General features: G+C 46.3%; 1 protein-coding gene across 1 annotated transcript in view; it reads left to right on the plus strand.

Annotated features, from left to right (window-relative positions):
* Positions 1–1,953: 1,953 nt before the first annotated feature.
* Positions 1,954–20,884, plus strand: part of LOC147011475 (protein-glutamine gamma-glutamyltransferase K-like) — a 23,455-nt gene continuing 4,524 nt past the window's right edge. The window contains 16 exon segments of the mRNA XM_085857306.1: positions 1,954–2,099; positions 2,312–2,445; positions 2,672–2,860; positions 3,029–3,277; positions 5,079–5,197; positions 11,302–11,409; positions 11,828–12,002; positions 13,331–13,469; positions 13,630–13,676; positions 13,679–13,732; positions 13,996–14,084; positions 14,234–14,387; positions 15,353–15,534; positions 19,512–19,611; positions 19,915–20,075; positions 20,210–20,346. Of these exon segments, the coding sequence (XP_085713432.1) occupies positions 2,337–2,445; positions 2,672–2,860; positions 3,029–3,277; positions 5,079–5,197; positions 11,302–11,409; positions 11,828–12,002; positions 13,331–13,469; positions 13,630–13,676; positions 13,679–13,732; positions 13,996–14,084; positions 14,234–14,387; positions 15,353–15,534; positions 19,512–19,611; positions 19,915–20,075; positions 20,210–20,346 (2,012 nt within the window). The 5' untranslated portion in view covers positions 1,954–2,099; positions 2,312–2,336.

Genomic DNA, 20,884 nt, shown 5'->3' on the forward strand with positions numbered 1-20,884 from the left:
TAGTAACTGAAAATTATAAAAAAATTGTAAAAATTGAAAACCAAAAAACAAGTAATTAAATAATTGAAAATATAAAAAATATTTAAATACTGTAATTGAAAATATTAAAGAAATTAAAAGTTTTTGAAATGCCAATTTAATAACTGAAAATTGAAAAAAAAATTATAAAAATTGCAAACCAAAAAACAAGTAATGACATAATTGAAAATATTTAAAAAAATTAAATTCTGTCATTGAAAATACTTACATAATTAAAAATAAGAACATACCAATTTTAGTCAATGAAAATTAAAAAAAATAAAAAAACAGAAATAATCGAAAAGTAAATAATTGAAATATTAAATAATAGTGAAATTAAAGAACGGAAAAATTATTGTTCAAAAAGCGGGACACCATGAGAGAGATCGGGACCATACACTGTGCAGAGCGTTGGTGCTGCTTAAACAGTCTCATTGGCTATTGGGGACAATCCTGGACGAGGCACCACTCGGTGCTCACAGGACACCAGCAAGCTGGCAGGACACCAGCAAGCTGGCACTCATTTTGCCGACCTCGGAAGGATGACAGGCAGAGTCAACCCCACCTGGTATTAATTCAACAGCCGAGTGGGATTTGAACTCAGGACGTGAGGATCCAAAGCCCACCCCCGCCCCCCCCCCCCGAACCATTAAGCCAACACCAGGCATGAACGGACAGACACCAAGACAACACACTTAATGCCTCCCGAGAACCATAATTTCAGGTGTGAGCGAGATCGGGCGGAGTGGATCGCAATTAATTACAAGCTACGTACTCTTCGTGACTGAGCAGACAGACTTTAACAGAGAGTTTTCCAAATGTGAGACACAAATTAAATATTTCGGTGAGTGGTTCTGACCTTTCACACGAAGGTTCCCTTTCGGAGTCGTGTTGGATAGCCGGCTGAATTAGCCAGTTTTGGTCGTGTTGAGTCGGCTGAAACAGGTAAACACCAGACGTCGCCCAATGAACGGGAGTGTCACGATTCCGAACACGAAGCAACGACAAAGATTGTCAGCTCGATGAAGACTGTGACGTTTGAGTGAAATTATGAATGAAAGTTCGACCTTGAAGATGAGGTTCGAGGTCCACATCATGTACTGTGATGAGAAGTTTCAAAAGTCATGATGTATATGTATATATAAATATATTTATTTATTTTCCAAATTAATTAATTAATTCACAAATTAATGAATGTTTCAAAAAGCACACACATCATTAATTTTCCGGGATGATGGTAATGTACTGAATGTGGGTCAGGATTCAAACCCAGGCTAGACAGCTTCCTCTGGGTTATCCTGTGAGCTCGTTATTTGACCGATAGTGAAGATAAACAGATATTTGTAATGGTAAACAACCGGCCTTGAAGCCATCACGTGGGAATCCTCATTGCCTGCTCGAGATTAGTTGTTTCTGGTAAATGTTTTGATAATCTTTAGATTCGACGGTCGAAAGTAGTTACAAATGTATTTGTGTTAATCCCAAAAGTATAGGGTGGAGGTTCCCCAACCCAAAAACCTGCAAGGTGTGTGTGTGTGTGTGTGTGTGTGTGTGTGTGTGTGTGTGTGTGTGTGTGTGTGTGTGTGTGTGTGTGTGTGTGTGTGTGTGTGTGTGTGTGTGTGTGTGTGTGTGTGTGTGTGTGTGTGTTTTTTCCCAACTTGGATCATTAATGAGTCCTGTGTTTGAGAGCCATCCTCTCTGCCTTTTCTGCATGGAAACAACATTCACATAAATCAAACCTTATTCTCCAAACGAATGAAATCACCGACTTGAGAAGTTATTGTTTTGCCAAGAGGATGTTTTGATGAAACATTGATGAAATCTGATTAACAAAAGAAAACATTTCCCAAGAAAGAAGAATGTATTGTAATTGTTCTTCGAAACAGCTAAATAATGTGGAGCAACGTAGGAGGACATGCCACCCCAGCCCCAAACCTTCCTCCTGTGTTCGCCACGCCTCGAGGAGTCATCTCATTTACTCGTGTGTGTGTGTGTGTATAGATACATATATATGTGTCTCGATTTCACAGATGCAGAGACAGAGTCGAGCAAAGTTTCCAACGGACCTTTTTACCTGTCAGGTGAGTTTCGATTTTTCCATCATGCTTCGGGCACCACCGCCCAACTTCTTTGAAAGTTTCTGCTTCTGATGCCAGACACCATTTGTAATCCGTATAAGCTACTTTTAACTTTCACTAACCCCTCCACTAACCTAATAATTACCCTTGATGGAATTCTTTTGGAATTCTGAGCATTTTCACTGAAATTTGTTTTTCGCTGACTTGCCCTCCAGCGCCCTTCAGGTTGGCGACTCCACCATGTGTGAACACAGAGAGGGTATCGGAAGGTTCCACTACAAGCCATATGACCTGCTGCACCACAAGCCGGTGTTCTCTAGTCCTGTGTGCTACAGATCACCCCGACAAGGTAAGACAATAAATGTCTCCTTAAAGTTTGACACCTTTCTACATATTACGTACGCATAGTAATTGTTGACCATCTTTCCCTTTCAGTTTTAAAGTTGTTTTTTCTTTTTCTGACTCTTTTTTTTTTTCCGCTGTTGATGCTCTTTCAAAGATGTCTCAATGTGGTAAGGGTCAAAGTCCCGTTTTCCCCCATTCATGATTTCAAGGACCGCGCGTGGTCGTTCCAGATGAGTCGTTTGCGGTGTCTGTAATGAGTGCCGACTTATTGCGCCAAAAGAACGGTGTGGAGCATCATACGGATGAGTATGAGGGTCCACATGACGTGGTGCGGCGCGGACAACCGTTTGACCTGTGCCTGCAACTATCTCGGCCTTTCGTCCCTGATGAGGACTCGTTCTCCCTCCGACTGACCACAGGTATCCGATGAGGTGGCAGTGAAGTCTTCATGAGGTCGATGCACGCACGATGGGCCAAATGACCTTTAGCGAAATTGTATACGTTTTATTTTATATATTTCTAAGGAACCAGACACCTAAATCCACATGACCTCTGCACTTTGCTTTCTCCACTCAATTCTCTAAAAGGCAAGCGACCGCACGTGAACAAAGGCACAGACATGCTGCTGGAGCTGTCCTCTTCACTTCCACCTCGTTCATGGGGAGTCTGTGTGAAGGAGTCAAATGGCCGAAGTGTCACACTTACCCTATCATCACCTTCGGACTGTGTGGTCGGACGCTACGAGCTGGCCGTCGGTGGTCCGGGCAACGCCGAACAGTACGGAAATCCACCGGCAACCACCCACGCGTACATTCTCTTCAATCCGTGGTGCAATGGTAAGATGCAGAATGAATGCATAAATATTATGACCAAAGCATGCATACCTTGTACTTACCATGACGGAGTGGTTTGAGAGAAACCATCTCCATGAAACCCACTCCACTCCCAAGTAGTATAAACAGAGCCTTTAAAAAGCTTGCACAGAGAAAGGACTTCCATTCTGTACAGATCCACACCGAAGGTCCAGCAGGAATAGCAACTTTAGGCACGGTACAACAAGGTCAAGCTCCTCCAAAACTGTTCCTCTTCCAAAACGCTCTCACGTGTCGAGAGGGTATACAGAGTGAAGGTCCACCCACTTAAAATGCCAGTGTAATGACCTCAATTTTGACTTGTTCCGCACATTTACAAAAATTATACCAACAAACCAAATTAAATAACGAAACACTGACCGGCAAGGAATTGGTCAATATGATCCGCATCACAGGCGAGCCAACAACCACTGAGTTAAACTTCCTGGGAAGATGCAATATTTGTGTTGATTTATTGTACGCACAATGGTATTCTCATTAAAAGGTACCTTGTTATCAATAATAGTGGCCAGGTATTTGAATTTGTTAACAATTTTCACATTGTCACTATTTATGGATGCATGCTCATGATTGTTTTCTTTTCTAAAATCCAAAATCATCTCTTTAGTTCTGTACACATTCAGAGTGAGACAAACCAACAATGGCGGTACCATTCATGTGCTTCATGAAGTTACACACTTCTTTGAGAAACACACATCCCTTAGTGTCCAGACTGAAGAGGAGAGATGATAATACACTACCTTGTGGAACACCTTGAGATCGATAATTTTGATTGACGACCACTCACCTGCACCTGCTGAGGACGGTCTAGTAAAAAAAAAAACTTTCCACCCAGAGGATGATATGGGGGTTCAGGCACAGGTCACTCAATTTGGGCTGGTTGGATAGTCGAGAACTGCGTGCCCTCTCCTCTGAGCTGTGTTGCCAAGGTTCAAATCTCGACTTAGCTAGAAACTGTCCTCCTCCTCCTCCGTATGCAGCACACGGCTGCAGGTATCATCATTGGCTGAGGGCACAGCTGTGCCAGTGATGCAGTGCCCCTATTACGAGTACATCGGTACTCATTTTGCCAGCCTCAGAAGGATGACAGGCTGAGTCAACCCCACCCGGTATTAATTCAATAGGTGACAGGGGCTCAAACTCAGGACCCTAAGATCCCGAGCCAGCCACCCTAACCGCAAAGCCAACACCTGGCTTTTGTACATGGTATAAATAAACTATCATCCTGGTGTTTCACCCTTCAGGTAGATTCATCAATACGTACATCGTCCCTCGCACGGACATTAAGCCACAGGACCCGTCTGCTGGCACCGATCGTTGATGGATATGAAAGAGCTCTCGAACTTTTTTGCAAAGAGTAGGCGAGTTCTCACCGGCACCTTGAACAAATTACAAATTCCTGCCCTGACTGACCACTGTTCACTACATTGTGGGAATGCAACGGCACACCACCCGTCATAACCCATGCCCAGATCCTGCGAAGGTACCACCAATGCTCTGTCAAGATTCAAGGGTATGGTCCATTGATGATGGTGATGATTGATGATGATGATCATGATGATGAATATCCCTTAATGACGGTCACAGCTCGGTGAAGAGTCTATTATCAAAAAAAAAAAACAAGGAAAAAAATACATCCCGAAATAAGTACTTGCTGGAAGAACCACTTGTTTTGGTTGGTCATTGCTCACTGCCCTTATGGGCTTTGTCAAGATGATTTGAAATGTTGACCGACTGGGAACACCGATGTGTATGTGCCTTTCAGATGACCAAGTGTACATGGACGGAGAAGAGGAAAAGAAAGAATACGTACTGAATGAGCTCGGCTTTGTCTATACCGGCACCAAAAACAACATAAATAGTCGCACCTGGAACTTTGGGCAGGTGTGTACCTGGACGCAAGTTCAGCAATTTCGTGGAGGGGAGGGGGTGCAAGGGCGGATCCTGATATTTAAATACAGGTGGTTCACTTAAGGTTAAGATATTCTCGTATTGTGAAATATACCACCAAGCCTTATTCAAGTCAATGTAATCGTCGAAGAAAAACCGGTTAATCTATCCAGAACTAGCAGTGACCAGCATCAATTTACATTCTCCACAGGGAAATTTGGGAATATCGAGCGACTTGGCGAAAAGGCCTCAGGCCTGTCACGAATATGGAAAACCGGTTAATCTATCCAGAACTAGCAGTGACCAGCATCAATTTACATTCTCTACAGGGAAATTTGGGAATATCGAGCGACTTGGCGAAGAGGCCTCAGGCCTGTCACTAATATGGAAAACTGGTTTATCTATCCAGAACTAGCAGTGACCAGCATCAATTTACATTCTCCACAGGGAAATTTGGGAATATCGAGCTACTTGGCGAAAAGGCCTCAGGCCTGTCACTAATATGAAAAACTGGTTAATCTATCCAGAACTAGCAGTGTCCGACCATGAATTTACATTCTCCACAGGGAAATTTGGGAATATCGAGCGACTTGGCGAAGAGGCCTCAGGCCTGTCACGAATATGGAAAACCGGTTAATCTATCCAGAACTAGCAGTGACTAGCATCAATTTGCATTCTCTACAGGGAAATTTGGGAATATCGAGCGACTTGGCGAAAAGGCCTCAGGCCTGTTACTAATATGGAAAACCGGTTAATCTATCCAGAACTAGCAGTGACCAGCATCAATTTACATTCTCCACAGGGAAATTTGGGAATATCGAGCTACTTGGCGAAAAGGCCTCAGGCCTGTCACTAATATGGAAAACTGGTTAATCTATCCAGAACTAGCAGTGTCCGACCATGAATTTACATTCTCCACAGGGAAATTTGGGAATATCGAGCGACTTGGCGAAGAGGCCTCAGGCCTGTCACGAATATGGAAAACCGGTTAATCTATCCAGAACTAGCAGTGACTAGCATCAATTTGCATTCTCTATAGGGAAATTTGGGAATATCGAGCGACTTGGCGAAAAGGCCTCAGGCCTGTCACGAATATGGAAAACCGGTTAATCTATCCAGAACTAGCAGTGACCAGCATCAATTTACATTCTCTACAGGGAAATTTGGGAATATCGAGCGACTTGGCGAAGAGGCCTCAGGCCTGTCACTAATATGGAAAACTGGTTTATCTATCCAGAACTAGCAGTGACCAGCATCAATTTACATTCTCCACAGGGAAATTTGGGAATATCGAGCTACTTGGCGAAAAGGCCTCAGGCCTGTCACTAATATGGAAAACTGGTTAATCTATCCAGAACTAGCAGTGTCCGACCATGAATTTACATTCTCCACAGGGAAATTTGGGAATATCGAGCGACTTGGCGAAGAGGCCTCAGGCCTGTCACGAATATGGAAAACCGGTTAATCTATCCAGAACTAGCAGTGACTAGCATCAATTTGCATTCTCTACAGGGAAATTTGGGAATATCGAGCGACTTGGCGAAAAGGCCTTAGGCCTGTTACTAATATGGAAAACCGGTTAATCTATCCAGAACTAGCAGTGACCAGCATCAATTTACATTCTCCACAGGGAAATTTGGGAATATCGAGCTACTTGGCGAAAAGGCCTCAGGCCTGTCACTAATATGGAAAACTGGTTAATCTATCCAGAACTAGCAGTGTCCGACCATGAATTTACATTCTCCACAGGGAAATTTGGGAATATCGAGCGACTTGGCGAAGAGGCCTCAGGCCTGTCACGAATATGGAAAACCGGTTAATCTATCCAGAACTAGCAGTGACTAGCATCAATTTGCATTCTCTACAGGGAAATTTGGGAATATCGAGCGACTTGGCGAAAAGGCCTCAGGCCTGTCACGAATATGGAAAACCGGTTAATCTATCCAGAACTAGCAGTGACCAGCATCAATTTACATTCTCTACAGGGAAATTTGGGAATATCGAGCGACTTGGCGAAGAGGCCTCAGGCCTGTCACTAATATGGAAAACTGGTTTATCTATCCAGAACTAGCAGTGACCAGCATCAATTTACATTCTCCACAGGGAAATTTGGGAATATCGAGCTACTTGGCGAAAAGGCCTCAGGCCTGTCACTAATATGGAAAACTGGTTAATCTATCCAGAACTAGCAGTGTCCGACCATGAATTTACATTCTCCACAGGGAAATTTGGGAATATCGAGCGACTTGGCGAAGAGGCCTCAGGCCTGTCACGAATATGGAAAACCGGTTAATCTATCCAGAACTAGCAGTGACTAGCATCAATTTGCATTCTCTACAGGGAAATTTGGGAATATCGAGCGACTTGGCGAAAAGGCCTCAGGCCTGTTACTAATATGGAAAACCGGTTAATCTATCCAGAACTAGCAGTGACTAGCATCAATTTGCATTCTCTACAGGGAAATTTGGGAATATCGAGCTACTTGGCGAAAAGGCCTCAGGCCTGTCACGAATATGGAAAACTGGTTTATCTATCCAGAACTAGCAGTGACCAGCATCAATTTACATTCTCCACAGGGAAATTTGGGAATATCGAGCGACTTGGCGAAGAGGCCTCAGGCCTGTCACTAATATGGAAAACCGGTTAATCTATCCAGAACTAGCAGTGACCAGCATCAATTTGCATTCTCCACAGGGAAATTTGGGAATATCGAGTGACTTGGCGAAGAGGCCTCAGGCCTGTCACGAATATGGAAAACCGGTTAATCTATCCAGAACTAGCAGTGACTAGCATCAATTTACATTCTCTACAGGGAAATTTGGGAATATCGAGCGACTTGGCGAAGAGGCCTCAGGCCTGTCACTAATATGGAAAACTGGTTTATCTATCCAGAACTAGCAGTGACCAGCATCAATTTACATTCTCCACAGGGAAATTTGGGAATATCGAGCTACTTGGCGAAAAGGCCTCAGGCCTGTCACTAATATGGAAAACCGGTTAATCTATCCAGAACTAGCAGTGACTAGCATCAATTTGCATTCTCCACAGGGAAATTTGGGAATATCGAGCTACTTGGCGAAAAGGCCTCAGGCCTGTCACTAATATGGAAAACTGGTTAATCTATCCAGAACTAGCAGTGTCCGACCATGAATTTACATTCTCCACAGGGAAATTTGGGAATATCGAGCGACTTGGCGAAGAGGCCTCAGGCCTGTCACGAATATGGAAAACCGGTTAATCTATCCAGAACTAGCAGTGACTAGCATCAATTTGCATTCTCTACAGGGAAATTTGGGAATATCGAGCGACTTGGCGAAAAGGCCTCAGGCCTGTTACTAATATGGAAAACCGGTTAATCTATCCAGAACTAGCAGTGACTAGCATCAATTTGCATTCTCTACAGGGAAATTTGGGAATATCGAGCTACTTGGCGAAAAGGCCTCAGGCCTGTCACGAATATGGAAAACTGGTTTATCTATCCAGAACTAGCAGTGACCAGCATCAATTTACATTCTCCACAGGGAAATTTGGGAATATCGAGCGACTTGGCGAAGAGGCCTCAGGCCTGTCACTAATATGGAAAACCGGTTAATCTATCCAGAACTAGCAGTGACCAGCATCAATTTACATTCTCTACAGGGAAATTTGGGAATATCGAGCTACTTGGCGAAAAGGCCTCAGGCCTGTCACGAATATGGAAAACCGGTTAATCTATCCAGAACTAGCAGTGACTAGCATCAATTTGCATTCTCTACAGGGAAATTTGGGAATATCGAGCGACTTGGCGAAAAGGCCTCAGGCCTGTTACTAATATGGAAAACCGGTTAATCTATCCAGAACTAGCAGTGACCAGCATCAATTTACATTCTCCACAGGGAAATTTGGGAATATCGAGCTACTTGGCGAAAAGGCCTCAGGCCTGTCACTAATATGGAAAACCGGTTAATCTATCCAGAACTAGCAGTGTCCGACCATGAATTTACATTCTCCACAGGGAAATTTGGGAATATCGAGCGACTTGGCGAAGAGGCCTCAGGCCTGTCACGAATATGGAAAACCGGTTAATCTATCCAGAACTAGCAGTGACTAGCATCAATTTGCATTCTCTACAGGGAAATTTGGGAATATCGAGCGACTTGGCGAAAAGGCCTCAGGCCTGTCACTAATATGGAAAACTGGTTAATCTATCCAGAACTAGCAGTGTCCGACCATGAATTTACATTCTCCACAGGGAAATTTGGGAATATCGAGCGACTTGGCGAAAAGGCCTCAGGCCTGTCACTAATATGGAAAACTGGTTAATCTATCCAGAACTAGCAGTGTCCGACCATGAATTTACATTCTCCACAGGGAAATTTGGGAATATCGAGGGACTTGGCGAAGAGGCCTCAGGCCTGTCACTAATATGGAAAACTGGTTAATCTATCCAGAACTAGCAGTGACCAGCATCAATTTACATTCTCCACAGGGAAATTTGGGAATATCGAGCTACTTGGCGAAGAGGCCTCAGGCCTGTCACCAACTGATTCGAAAGAAAAACTGAAGATTTTGGAATCTTTACGACGGATCTTGACAATGTAAATACACAAAATGTTTCCAATACTAATCAATCAAAGTATCGAACGGACAAGCACAAAACGCAGCGAAACGACCCCGAGCACCAAACCTAAACTCGCCATTGCGGATCATCAGATCATTAATTATTATTATTATTATTATTATTATTATTATTATTATTATTATTATGGACGATGTAACCACTGAAACTTTGAATAACCTGGTGTAATAGTTCAGGATTGTACTGCACTCTGTTGCAGGACACAATCACGAAAATGTTGCCTTTCTCTTCGGAGCCAAAACTAAACACCGAGTCACAGGGATGAATACAGAACCGGCGGAAAAAGTATCGCAGCTCCGATTAGTTGCTGAGTGAAAGCAAAAGACGAGCGATTGCCGATTCTCCAGTGATATCTCGCACTACGATCATGTGACAAAATTGTCAGGGTGGAGGGGATGGGGGGGGTTCATGTGCACCCGGTGAACCCCCTCTGCATCCGCCATTGATTCTTGAGTGTGTCGTTGATTGTTATCTCCATATGTGGGTTTCAGAAAGTTTAACACGGAGCCCTCCCATATCTAAGAGTATCCAGGTATGTGTGTGTGTGTGTGTGTGTGTGTGTGTGTGTGTGTGTGTGTGTGTGTGTGTGTGTGTGTGTGTGTGTGCACGCGCGCACACTGTTTCGAGAAAGGTCTGTAACTTGAGAGTCTATAGTTCGGAGAGAGGTGTGCAAATCAGTTGTGTGCAGTGGATAATGGACGTACAGTTTGGTTGTGTGCAGTTTGAGGAGGGTGTGGATCTTCCGTGTGTGCAGTTTGAGGACGGTGTGCATCTTGCGTGTGTGCAGTTTGAGGAGGGTGTGCATCTTGCGTGTGTGCAGTTTAAGGACGGTGTGCATCTTGCGTGTGTGCAGTTTGAGGAGGGTGTGCATCTTGCGTGTGTGCAGTTTGAGGAGGGTGTGGATCTTCCATGTGTGCAGTTTGAGGAGGGTGTGCATCTTGCGTGTGTGCAGTTTGAGGAGGGTGTGCATCTTGCGTGTGTGTAGTTTGAGGAGGGTGTGCATCTTGCGTGTGTGCAGTTTGAGGAGGGTGTGGATCTTCCATGTGTGCAGTTTGAGGAGGGTGTGGATCTTGCGTGTGTGCAGTTTGAGGAGGGTGTGCATCGTGCGTGTGTGCAGTTTGAGGAGGATGTGCATCTTGCGTGTGTGCAGTTTGAGGAGGGTGTGCATCTTGCGTGTGTGCAGTTTGAGGAGGGTGTGCATCTTGCGTGTGTGCAGTTTGAGGAGGGTGTGCATCTTGCGTGTGTGCAGTTTGAGGAGGGTGTGCATCTTGTGTGTGTGCAGTTTGAGGAGGGTGTGCATCTTGCGTGTGTGCAGTTTGAGGACGGTGTGCATCTTGCGTGTGTGCAGTTTGAGGAGGGTGTGCATCTTGCGTGTGTGCAGTTTGAGGAGGGTGTGCATCTTGCGTGTGTGCAGTTTGAGGAGGGTGTGCATCTTGCGTGTGTGCAGTTTGAGGAGGGTGTGCATCTTGCGTGTGTGCAGTTTGAGGAGGGTGTACTCCAAGCCTGCTTCGAGTTGCTTGATCGAGCCAAAATGCCCGTGACCGGACGTAGCAACCCCATCAGTGTCACCAGAGTGGTCTCAGCCATGGTACGTTAACATCAGTAAACATGGTGCATCAACCAGTCCCTTTCTTCAGTTTTCCTGAATTATAAATCCCCAAACTTTCCACACCAGGATGACAGTTTGCACCTGCACAAAGAACCTGGACAGGTGAAACGCTTTATACCTGTCCAGGTTCTTTGGAGACAAAGCTATTGTGGAAACTTAAACCCCAAAATGTCTTTATCTTCTCTGTACTTCACTTGTCCAAATGCCATTGAGACATCAATCGTACTCTCGTGACAACATCTACTACCTTGCCTTACTTTTGTTGAGTAGGGAATGTAGTGAACTATTTGAACCCGTAATGCACTTTTGTGGAGAAAAACAACTCGTCGGTACAAGAAGCTGTGTTGGTTTGCTTTGTTTGTGCGCAAGACATGGCAAATCGATCTCCACCCTGCAGATCAACAGCCAGGACGATAGTGGGGTGCTGGTGGGTAACTGGTCCGGAGACTACGAGGGTGGCACATCCCCAATAGCATGGAATGGGAGTGTGGAAATCCTTCGCCAGTACTACGGGACGAGGCGTTCTGTGCGCTACGGACAGTGCTGGGTGTTTTCTGCTGTCGTCACCACCGGTGAGGGTCCACCATAGCCTGCAATCTCACATTATGACGAAACAATTGTTTGTTTGTTTATTTATTTATTTATTTTTCTTTCCACACCAGGAGCTTCATCAACTAATTTATTTATTTTTTTAATTCGACTGACTTCCGAAAGACCCTTGGGGTTTGTATCCGTTTGGCTTTTTTGTGCTGACGATTACAAACTACTATCACATGTAAGAGTCAGTGATACTTTGCGCCGATGGTTAAGTCAAACATATGTTGTTTTTACTGGAATACCTTGGCAGGAAAATGTATAAAACAACAAATTTGTTTGGGTACAGATCTATCATATTGTTCTGTTTCCACTGCGACGGCCATTTGCACAGACAGCTCATGGAAGTCTTGGCAAGCTGTAGACCCAGAGTTCTAAAAGTGGAGGGAAATGTTCAAGGCGTACGACCAGTCTTGTTCTTTCGTTCGCAGCACATCCCTGTGAGTTGTATCATTGGTTGGGAGCGCGGCTGTGCCGCTGATGCAACTGTGCCGCAGGAATTTGCAATTTGTTCCAAGGTTCTGGTAATGGCTCACCTAGTCTTCGCGTAGGACACTGTGGGATCACTGTGGGACAGGGATGCCGGCTCAACGTCCAAATGAGGGACGACACACACACACACACACACGTCGATGAATCACAATGCCTGTGAAACATCAGGATGACAGTTTGTAGCTGGGCCAGGATTCCAATCCAGACGAGATGGCTCCGAGGAAATTGTGCGTACCTCGAGGCCGTGCTGCCACCCCCACAATCAGTCAATTTACTGCTTATCGTGCGAATGGGCCAGTCATAACAACCTTAACAGGTGACCACATTGTTCCAAACACCATATCGATTTGAGGAAGGGGTGCGGCTGATGTCGCTTATCAGGTGACGACAAGGGATTGGGAATCCAGGAGGTTGTGGTTTCAAACCGAGCCGATGAGAAGCAGCGTTAATTGATTTGAATTGTAATCTTCACCAAGCAAAGCTCATCTCAGGAGGATTTCCACATCACGACTGCATTATCTGTAAAATAAAAAAAAAATAACAAAAACCCAGCAGCTTCATTAATTGGCGACGTCACTTCAGGGTGGGATCGTCTACTTTGGGATGGGATAGTCTGCCTGCCGCACCTGGTGCTGTCTACATGTGACAGGTACACTCATTGTGGTTGACTTTACTCCCTTCCTAGGTAACACGATGTTGGTCTGCTTCCTACCCTTTTCCTGTACTCTCCACCTGTTGAAAATATTTTCACTAAACATTTTAAAGAATAAAACAGCCTTTCTTGACACTTTTGTGCGTTGATGATGTGTGACAGTCATGCGTTGCCTGGGCATACCTTGCCGAAGTATCAGCAACTTCGAATCCGCGCACGATACCGACAGCAGCCTCACCATTGACGCGTACTTCGATGAGAATGACAAACCTATCGAAAATCTCAACGAGGACTCGATCTGGTGACCAAAAGCTTCTGCCAGATCTTGTTTAAGCCACGGTTGTCACATCGGCTGATCCATCCCTTGTACTTTTGGTGTTGTCCTACTTGGTTCGATATTCATTCATTCCTTATCTTCTTATTGCTCTCTCTCTCTCTCATCCTCATCCTCATCCTCTTAGGAACTTCCACGTGTGGAATGACTGCTGGATGGAGCGCCCTGACTTGCCTCGGGGTTTCGGGGCTGGCAGGCCATCGACGCCACTCCGCAAGAAACCAGCATTGGTGAGATGACCCACAAAGCTGTCACCGCCACCATTTTCTCCTTCTCACCCCACTCCTTATGCCTTATCGATCGCAATAGGATGATTCAGACAAAACATCAAGGATATTCACTCCAGGAAGTCGTTTTGTTTTCCTGGCAAACACCATGTGATGTTTTCCCAAAAGAAGTTGCCACTTTGTTTTGTCGAATCACATCGACAACTTTTTTTTTTTTTTTTTTTGTACACCACCCACTATACTAACTGTTCTCTCTTTTATACAAGGGATGTATCGATGTGGACCAACATCTCTGAATGCCATCAAGAGTGGCATGGTGTACCTTCCCTACGATACTCCGTTTGTGTTTGCTGAGGTGTGGACGAGCGAGTGTGTCGGTGTGGAACAGGATGCTGCATTGTTAAATTTAATTGCCTTTTGAGTGTCGACACTTGAGGTGAAATAGCGTCACAAGAAAAACTCGTCGGTCATCGAGTAGTGATGTAACGAGGAACTGTGTGGTAGGTCAACGGCGACCGCATATTCTGGCTGTGGAAGGAAGATGGAGCTATGGAGCGGCTTGGTGTGGAGCGGCACGCCGTTGGTCACAACATCAGTACCAAGGCTGTGGGACTCAACCGTCGGCAAGATATTACGGAGCAGTACAAGCACCCTGAAGGTGACAGTTCGTCTTAGTTTCGTAAATAACCGTCGAACTGTTTCTTCATGTCCGACTCGTATTCACCTGCAGCGATGTTTCATCATCGTCGTATGTACGTACGTGTGACTGTGAGCACACTATTACCCATTTGTTGTATGAATCGTGTTTTGATGTCATGTGGGTCAAAGGTGGCCAGCGTACGTCATGGTACATGTCATGTACCCCATCTTGCGTATTCTGGAAAAAAAAAATCAACATTTGTTCCGTTTAAACACAACATATTTGACCTTTCGCCAATGGGTGAACATCACAAACACCATTATCAGTCGAGTGAAAGCGCAGCGGGTCGAGCTCAGCGAAATGAGGGTTCAGGGGACGGAGAAGTGTTTGTGGAATCTGCCAATGTAAGCTGACTGTCTTTTGTCGCACAAAGTTGTGGACAACCTCAAGAGACACGTTCTACACAATATGTTGGTCAGTCTTTACAGGCCTCTACCGAACAGGAGAGACCTCTACTGAGTGGAAAGGACGACTGTAGGTAAAACCGAGTGGAAGTGACGTCCACCAGGTTGAGAGGACATCTGAGTTAACGTATCGATTTGTGTAGCGTTCGGTGTGAATTAGGTAAGGGTGCTGTAGTTGTGTGAGCACATTTGTCATTGAAGCTTTGGGGCCTATAAGTGCCTGTAATGTCATCATTTGAGGGGCAAGTCATGTGAAAGGCCTGGAGCAGGATTGTTCTGAAGGTCAATTGTTAATTTATCAATGACATTTTGAGAAAACTAGGAAAACAAAAATTAATCAGTCAGGTCATCAAGCCCCCTTCCTTAATATACTTGTACTACCCCCCACCCAATGTTTGAAAATTTGAGAGCAACAAGGAACGACCCTCTGAATATTGTGGAAAGGTCTCTGTCTTACTGGGCCACAGAGACCTGTGAATACGGACTGACCCAGTTAAATAATCTCATCTGATCCTGCAGGTTCCGAGGCCGAGCGAAGCGCGGTGAACCAGGCTTGCCAGCACGGATCGAAGGCCACCCTCTTAAAATCCGACAGCCCATCAGACATTGCCGTCAAGGTCAGCACTGATGAGCAAGCTGTTCTCGGATCTGACTTCACGGTGGATGTGAACCTATGCAACACTTCTGCCAAGGAAAGACAGGTCAGTCATTGTTTCACCAGATGTTGTGGGTTTCATAAAACGATTGAAAACAAGACATTTTAGGGGGAAAATTTCTCTCCTTGGAGTTGTTGATCCCTCTTCGCTATATGGTGGAGAGGAGAACATGTTGGATTAAACTTAACTACCAATTCTGCAGACAGGGTCAGGTCAGGTCAGGTATGGGAGCATGTGCCAGAACAGCACGTCGCTGCGTCCACTTTCCGCCGGTACTCCAGGGGCCTCCGTCTGGCCATCCCCCAGGCAGATGCCAGGCCCATCACCATCTCCTTGAGATGATGGTCAACCTGTTGCAACCATGAGGCACGTGGTCGACCCACTGGCCTCCTCCACTCATGAGACTCCCTCGCTGAGAGAATCTGGTGAGCAGGATCAGAGTCAGGAAAACGAGCCACATGTCCATACAGCCGCAACTGACGCTCACGTACTATGCAGGTAACAAATCTCATCCGAGTCTCTCTCAGCAACCGCTCGTTGGACACAAAATCCGACCAGCGATAGCCAAGGATTCTCCGAAGAGACCTGGTACCAAAGGAATTAAGTCTCCGTCTCAGATCCTTGGTCAGAGTCCAAGTCTCGCACCCATAGAGCAAGACTGGAAGTACCAAGGACCTGAAGACTCGGACTTTCGTCCTCCCGCACAGGTACCGGCAGCACCACACCCCATGATCCAGTGAATCCATGACTCCCCAGGCCCGACCCAGACGTCTATTGACCTCTGACTCGCAGCCAGCAGAGACATGAATATCACTGCCAAGGTAAGTGAATCTCTCCACGACCTCAACATCCTCACCACAAACAGACACAGACAGGACAGCAGCATCCAAGATGTCACCGAAAGCCTGGATCTTAGTTTTGACCCAAGAAACCCGTAATCCCAACGGCTCCGACTCCTCATTCAGCACCTCGAGGGCCCCCAAGAGGATGTCTAAAGTCTCCGCAAAGATGACTGCATCATTTGCAAAGTCAAGGTCCGAGATCTTGACATTCCCAAATGACGCACCGCAACTTGATCTCTCCGACATCCTCCCTAGAATCCAGTCCATACAAGTGCTGAAAAGTGTGGGGGCAAGTACACATCCCTGATGAACTCCAGTAACAACTGGAAATAAGTCAGAGATGGTACCATCACACTTCACAGCACTCTCAGTACCAGAGTAGAGTTCAGACATCAGATCGATCAGTTTTGGTGGCACCCCACGAAGACCAAGAATCCTCCAGAGGACATCCCAATTCACTGAATCGAACGCTTTACAGAGATCAACATAGGCTGCAAGCAGCCCCTGCCGAAACTCTCGTCTGCGTTCGGTGAGGACACGAAGTGCAAGGATACGGTCAATCGTTGACCTCTTTGGTGTAAAGCCTGACTGCTCTGGACGCTGGTGCTCAAGCAGATGGTGGCGAACCCTATCGAGAATTATCCGAGCAAAGACCTTGCCCGGCACTGAGAGCAGCGTCACCCCTCGGTAGTTGTTGCAGTCTTGGCGATCACCCTTCCCTTTCCAGAGAGGGACAACAAGGCCCCTCTTCCAGTCAGTTGGGATGATGCCTGTGTTCCAGGCAGAGCACAAAACTGCATGCAACGACACGAGTGCAGCATTTCCACCAGCCTTGAGAAGTTCGGAATGGATGCCACAGATCCCTGGAGCTTTTCCCCGTTTCAACTGGTTCACCGCAGCCCGTGTTTCCACAAGCGTAGGTGGACCACAGTTGATTGGAGGGTCAGCAACAGGGATTGTAACACCCTTGACGTCCAACTCGACAGTTGGGGGATCAGCCTGGTACAACCGCTCAAAGTAACCGGCCCAGCGGGCCTTCACTTCAGACTCCTCTGTCAAGAGCCTACCACTCTCTGCTCTAACTGCAGTGCTCCGAGGGATGGGCTTGGATGAACGTAATGCGCGAATTCCCCTGAAAGCGGGACGAGAATCACCTGTCCACAGGTGATGCTCTACCCCCTCACAGATTCCTCGCACATAGGCCTCCTTGTCCACCCTCAGTGCACGTACAGTTTTACGCCTCAGCTCCCTGAACAGCTCAGCCCTGCCATTCAGCCTGGCCCTGCGACTCTGGTCAATGGTATCCAGTGTCCCTTGAGAGACAAAATTCTTCCTTGCCCTGCGGTGAGCTCCAAGGCATCCACCGGCAACATCAAGGACGGTGGTCTTGAAGGCGCTCCACAACTCTTCAGGACCCCCTAAAGCACCCAGACCCCCCAAGTGTCCACTCAACCTGTTCGCAAACTCCTCAGCGACTCTCTCATCCCTGAGCTTGGCAACATCCAGCCTCGGCTGGGATGGTACCATTCTCCAGGATTTAAGGTGCAGCTTTAGAGTTGCTACAACAAGCCTGTGGTCAGTATTGAGGAACTGAGCACTCCGGTAGACCCTGCAGTTCTGGATCATCCTCCAACGACCGTCAATGAGGACATGGTCAATCTCCTTTGCCACATCGCCAGCATTGGAATACCAAGTCCAGCGATGAGCTTGTGGGCGCTGAAACCATGAACCAGCCACCCTAAGTCCATGACTTCTTGCAAAGTCAAGGAACTTAGTGCTATTCTGGTTCATAGTTCCTGACCCATGGGGACCAACACACACCTCATAACCGTCCCTATCAGTTCCAGTCGATGCATTGAAATCCCCCAAGACTAGAAGTGTATCTCGTCTGGGGCACTGATCAACCACAGACTCGAGTGTGGCGTAGAATGTGTCCTTCACGGTGAGATCACTCGCCTCAGTCGGAGCATAAACAGAGACCAGGGAAATGACACCGAAGGAGTGACGAATCCTTAATCTCATAATACGCTCGTTGACCGGTGTTACCTCAATTATCATTGGGGTCAGCTTATTGGACACAGCTACAGCAACTCCTTGGGTATGGTAACCATCAGAGCGACCAGACCAATAGTAGGTGTAACCACCCACCATTATCTCGCCGCAATCCGGTCTCTGAACCTCAGAGAGAGCTGCAATCCCGATGTCCAAACGCTTGAGCTCAGATGATAACAGAGACAGGTGATCATCCTCTCTTAGGGATAGGACATTCCAGGCACCCACCCGAAGGGACCGCCTCAGGTTAACCCAAGGAGACCGCCGTCTGGTGGACGACACCTCAGCACCACTCCAACACACTCTCCCGCAATCTGACCCAGGGATGTTACCCCGTGGTTTCCCTCCTATCAAAGATTGGGGGTCCCGAAGGCTTTGCCCCAATCCCGTCATCCGGTGAGCTGCCCTGCGAAGGGAAGCTGCACAGGAGGTACTCCCACGGAGTGGGTTTTCAGATTTTTTTGCGTTTTTGCGTTTTGCGGAATGAAGGGTTTTACGGTGGCTGGAGTGCAAATCCTGCCACCAACCTCCTAATAAGAAGTGACCCAACTGCAGGAGGACGTCCGCAGACACAGTTGGGCACTAGATATGGGTGGCCGTTGGCTCACAAGGAGCTCCTCCGCCCTTTGACAGGTTTTGTTTTTAATCCTGCTGGGTGTCCATATCCAAACACCCCCCTCACCACAAAACCTGGTGGGGGAGACGGTTTAGTCGCCGACAACCCGACCATGGAACAGGTTAGTACAGGTTTACATGGTACCTGTAGCAGGTCACAGATCGAACCTGACCTGACAGGGAGCCATGAACTTAATCATACATTGTTGAATTCACAGCTTTGGGTAAAAGATCAACTCTGAACCATTCATGGCAGGGGTGGCATTTCCGGGAACCCAACTTAGGTCCTTCCAGATGACTCCTCGTTTTAATCGGGCAGGTGTACACCGTTACTCCAGTCTCGTTCAACTTATTGCCTCCATTGTTCTTCTTTTGTTCTTCGTCATTACGAATCTCCTTGTTTTATCTGCCAAATTTTTGGTTTAACCTCCTCTGTGAAATGTTTCCTCTCCTCTTTGTCCTCTTCCTTTGCTCTCATTAACCTTCACCATCCTAACCCGTCCAATCCTCCAGGTGAACATCACTGTTCAGGTTCTCGTGGATTACTACACCGGCGTGACGAAGGGCGAGTGCAAACTGAAGCGGTTCTTCATGAAGCTGAAGCCAAAAGAAGGTGAATTAAACGTGCAGAGTGAACTGTGGTTTGTGTTGGTGTGCGTGCAGACATAAGGGTACAGAGCACTATGATATGGTACATTGCAATGTATTGAGGCAAAGGAGAGTGCACTGCAGTGCAGTAATGCTATGGTGCAGTATAACATGGTATTTCACGCATTGCTTCATTATATAGTGCAATACTGTACCATGGTACGGTACAATTTTCAACGTGGAGAGATGCACTGTAATATGATGCGATGTTGTAACTGAGATTGTTGTTGAGGATGATTAAGTTTGTGGCTCCTTAATGCGTTTCCAGATCAAACTGTGCATTTGCCAATGTTGCACTCGGAATACCTGCACCTGGTTAACGAACTGTGCACCATGACGTGCTACGTGACTGGTCGTGTTCTCCAGACGGAGCAGCCCATTACCAAACGTCATTCCTTCCGCCTCCGTGAGCCCGAGTTGCAGATCTTGGTGCGATGAAGCTGGAGGGATTTGTTTCCCCCCCCCCCCCACCAAATACACGATGTCTAATTCACTTTCACAACAAGAATTTGATTTGTTTTTAAACTACTTTTGGTGTCCTATCCTTGTCTGTCTTCCTGCAGTGTCCGCAGCGAGCCCACGTGGGTGAAGACATGAGCGTTACGATTGAGTTTATCAACTCCCTCCCCAAGATGTTGCATTCTGTGGAGCTACGAGTCGAAGGGCCAGGATTCCAGAGACAGCACATCGTAAAGCTGGGGTGACTATAGCTTTACCGGTGATCTTTAATAACAGTTGATTACTGTGAAGTGATTGTCGTTCCAGCAACGTGTTGCCATGAGTCAGTCGTGCTGTGATGCCGCCTGGTATGCACGAACCGTCTGTGGCTACTTGTGATGATAAAATGAACAACAATTATGATAAACAAACTATATTTTAACAATCTGTGACGCGAACACAATCAAATGGACTTGCATATTGTTGCGGGACTGGCAATAAGAAGTAACAGGAATAAGATATATTAGTTATTTCATCAATATATGTCTCGTATAAGTGCGTGGTTTCTGTGTACAATGATAAGACGTGTGTCGAAGTGTGTTAAGAAGCAGATAAAATGTGACCCCTTCCTTCCGTAATGAGTCTGAGGGCCAAAGCCATTTCTCCCATATTAATCCTTGAAATCGTCTCCCTTCGTAGTCTGTCTGTGTGTTTGTTTTAAGGGATTGTACACGGCTCTGCAAACCAGCAAATCCTCCCCTCCTGTGAGGAACGTGAAATCAAGGCCTTGCAACCATGTG

Source organism: Eptatretus burgeri, chromosome 15, assembly GCF_056783735.1.
Source record: "Eptatretus burgeri isolate ZD-2024b chromosome 15, Ebu_testis_v1, whole genome shotgun sequence".
Lineage (NCBI taxonomy): Eukaryota > Metazoa > Chordata > Myxini > Myxiniformes > Myxinidae > Eptatretus > Eptatretus burgeri.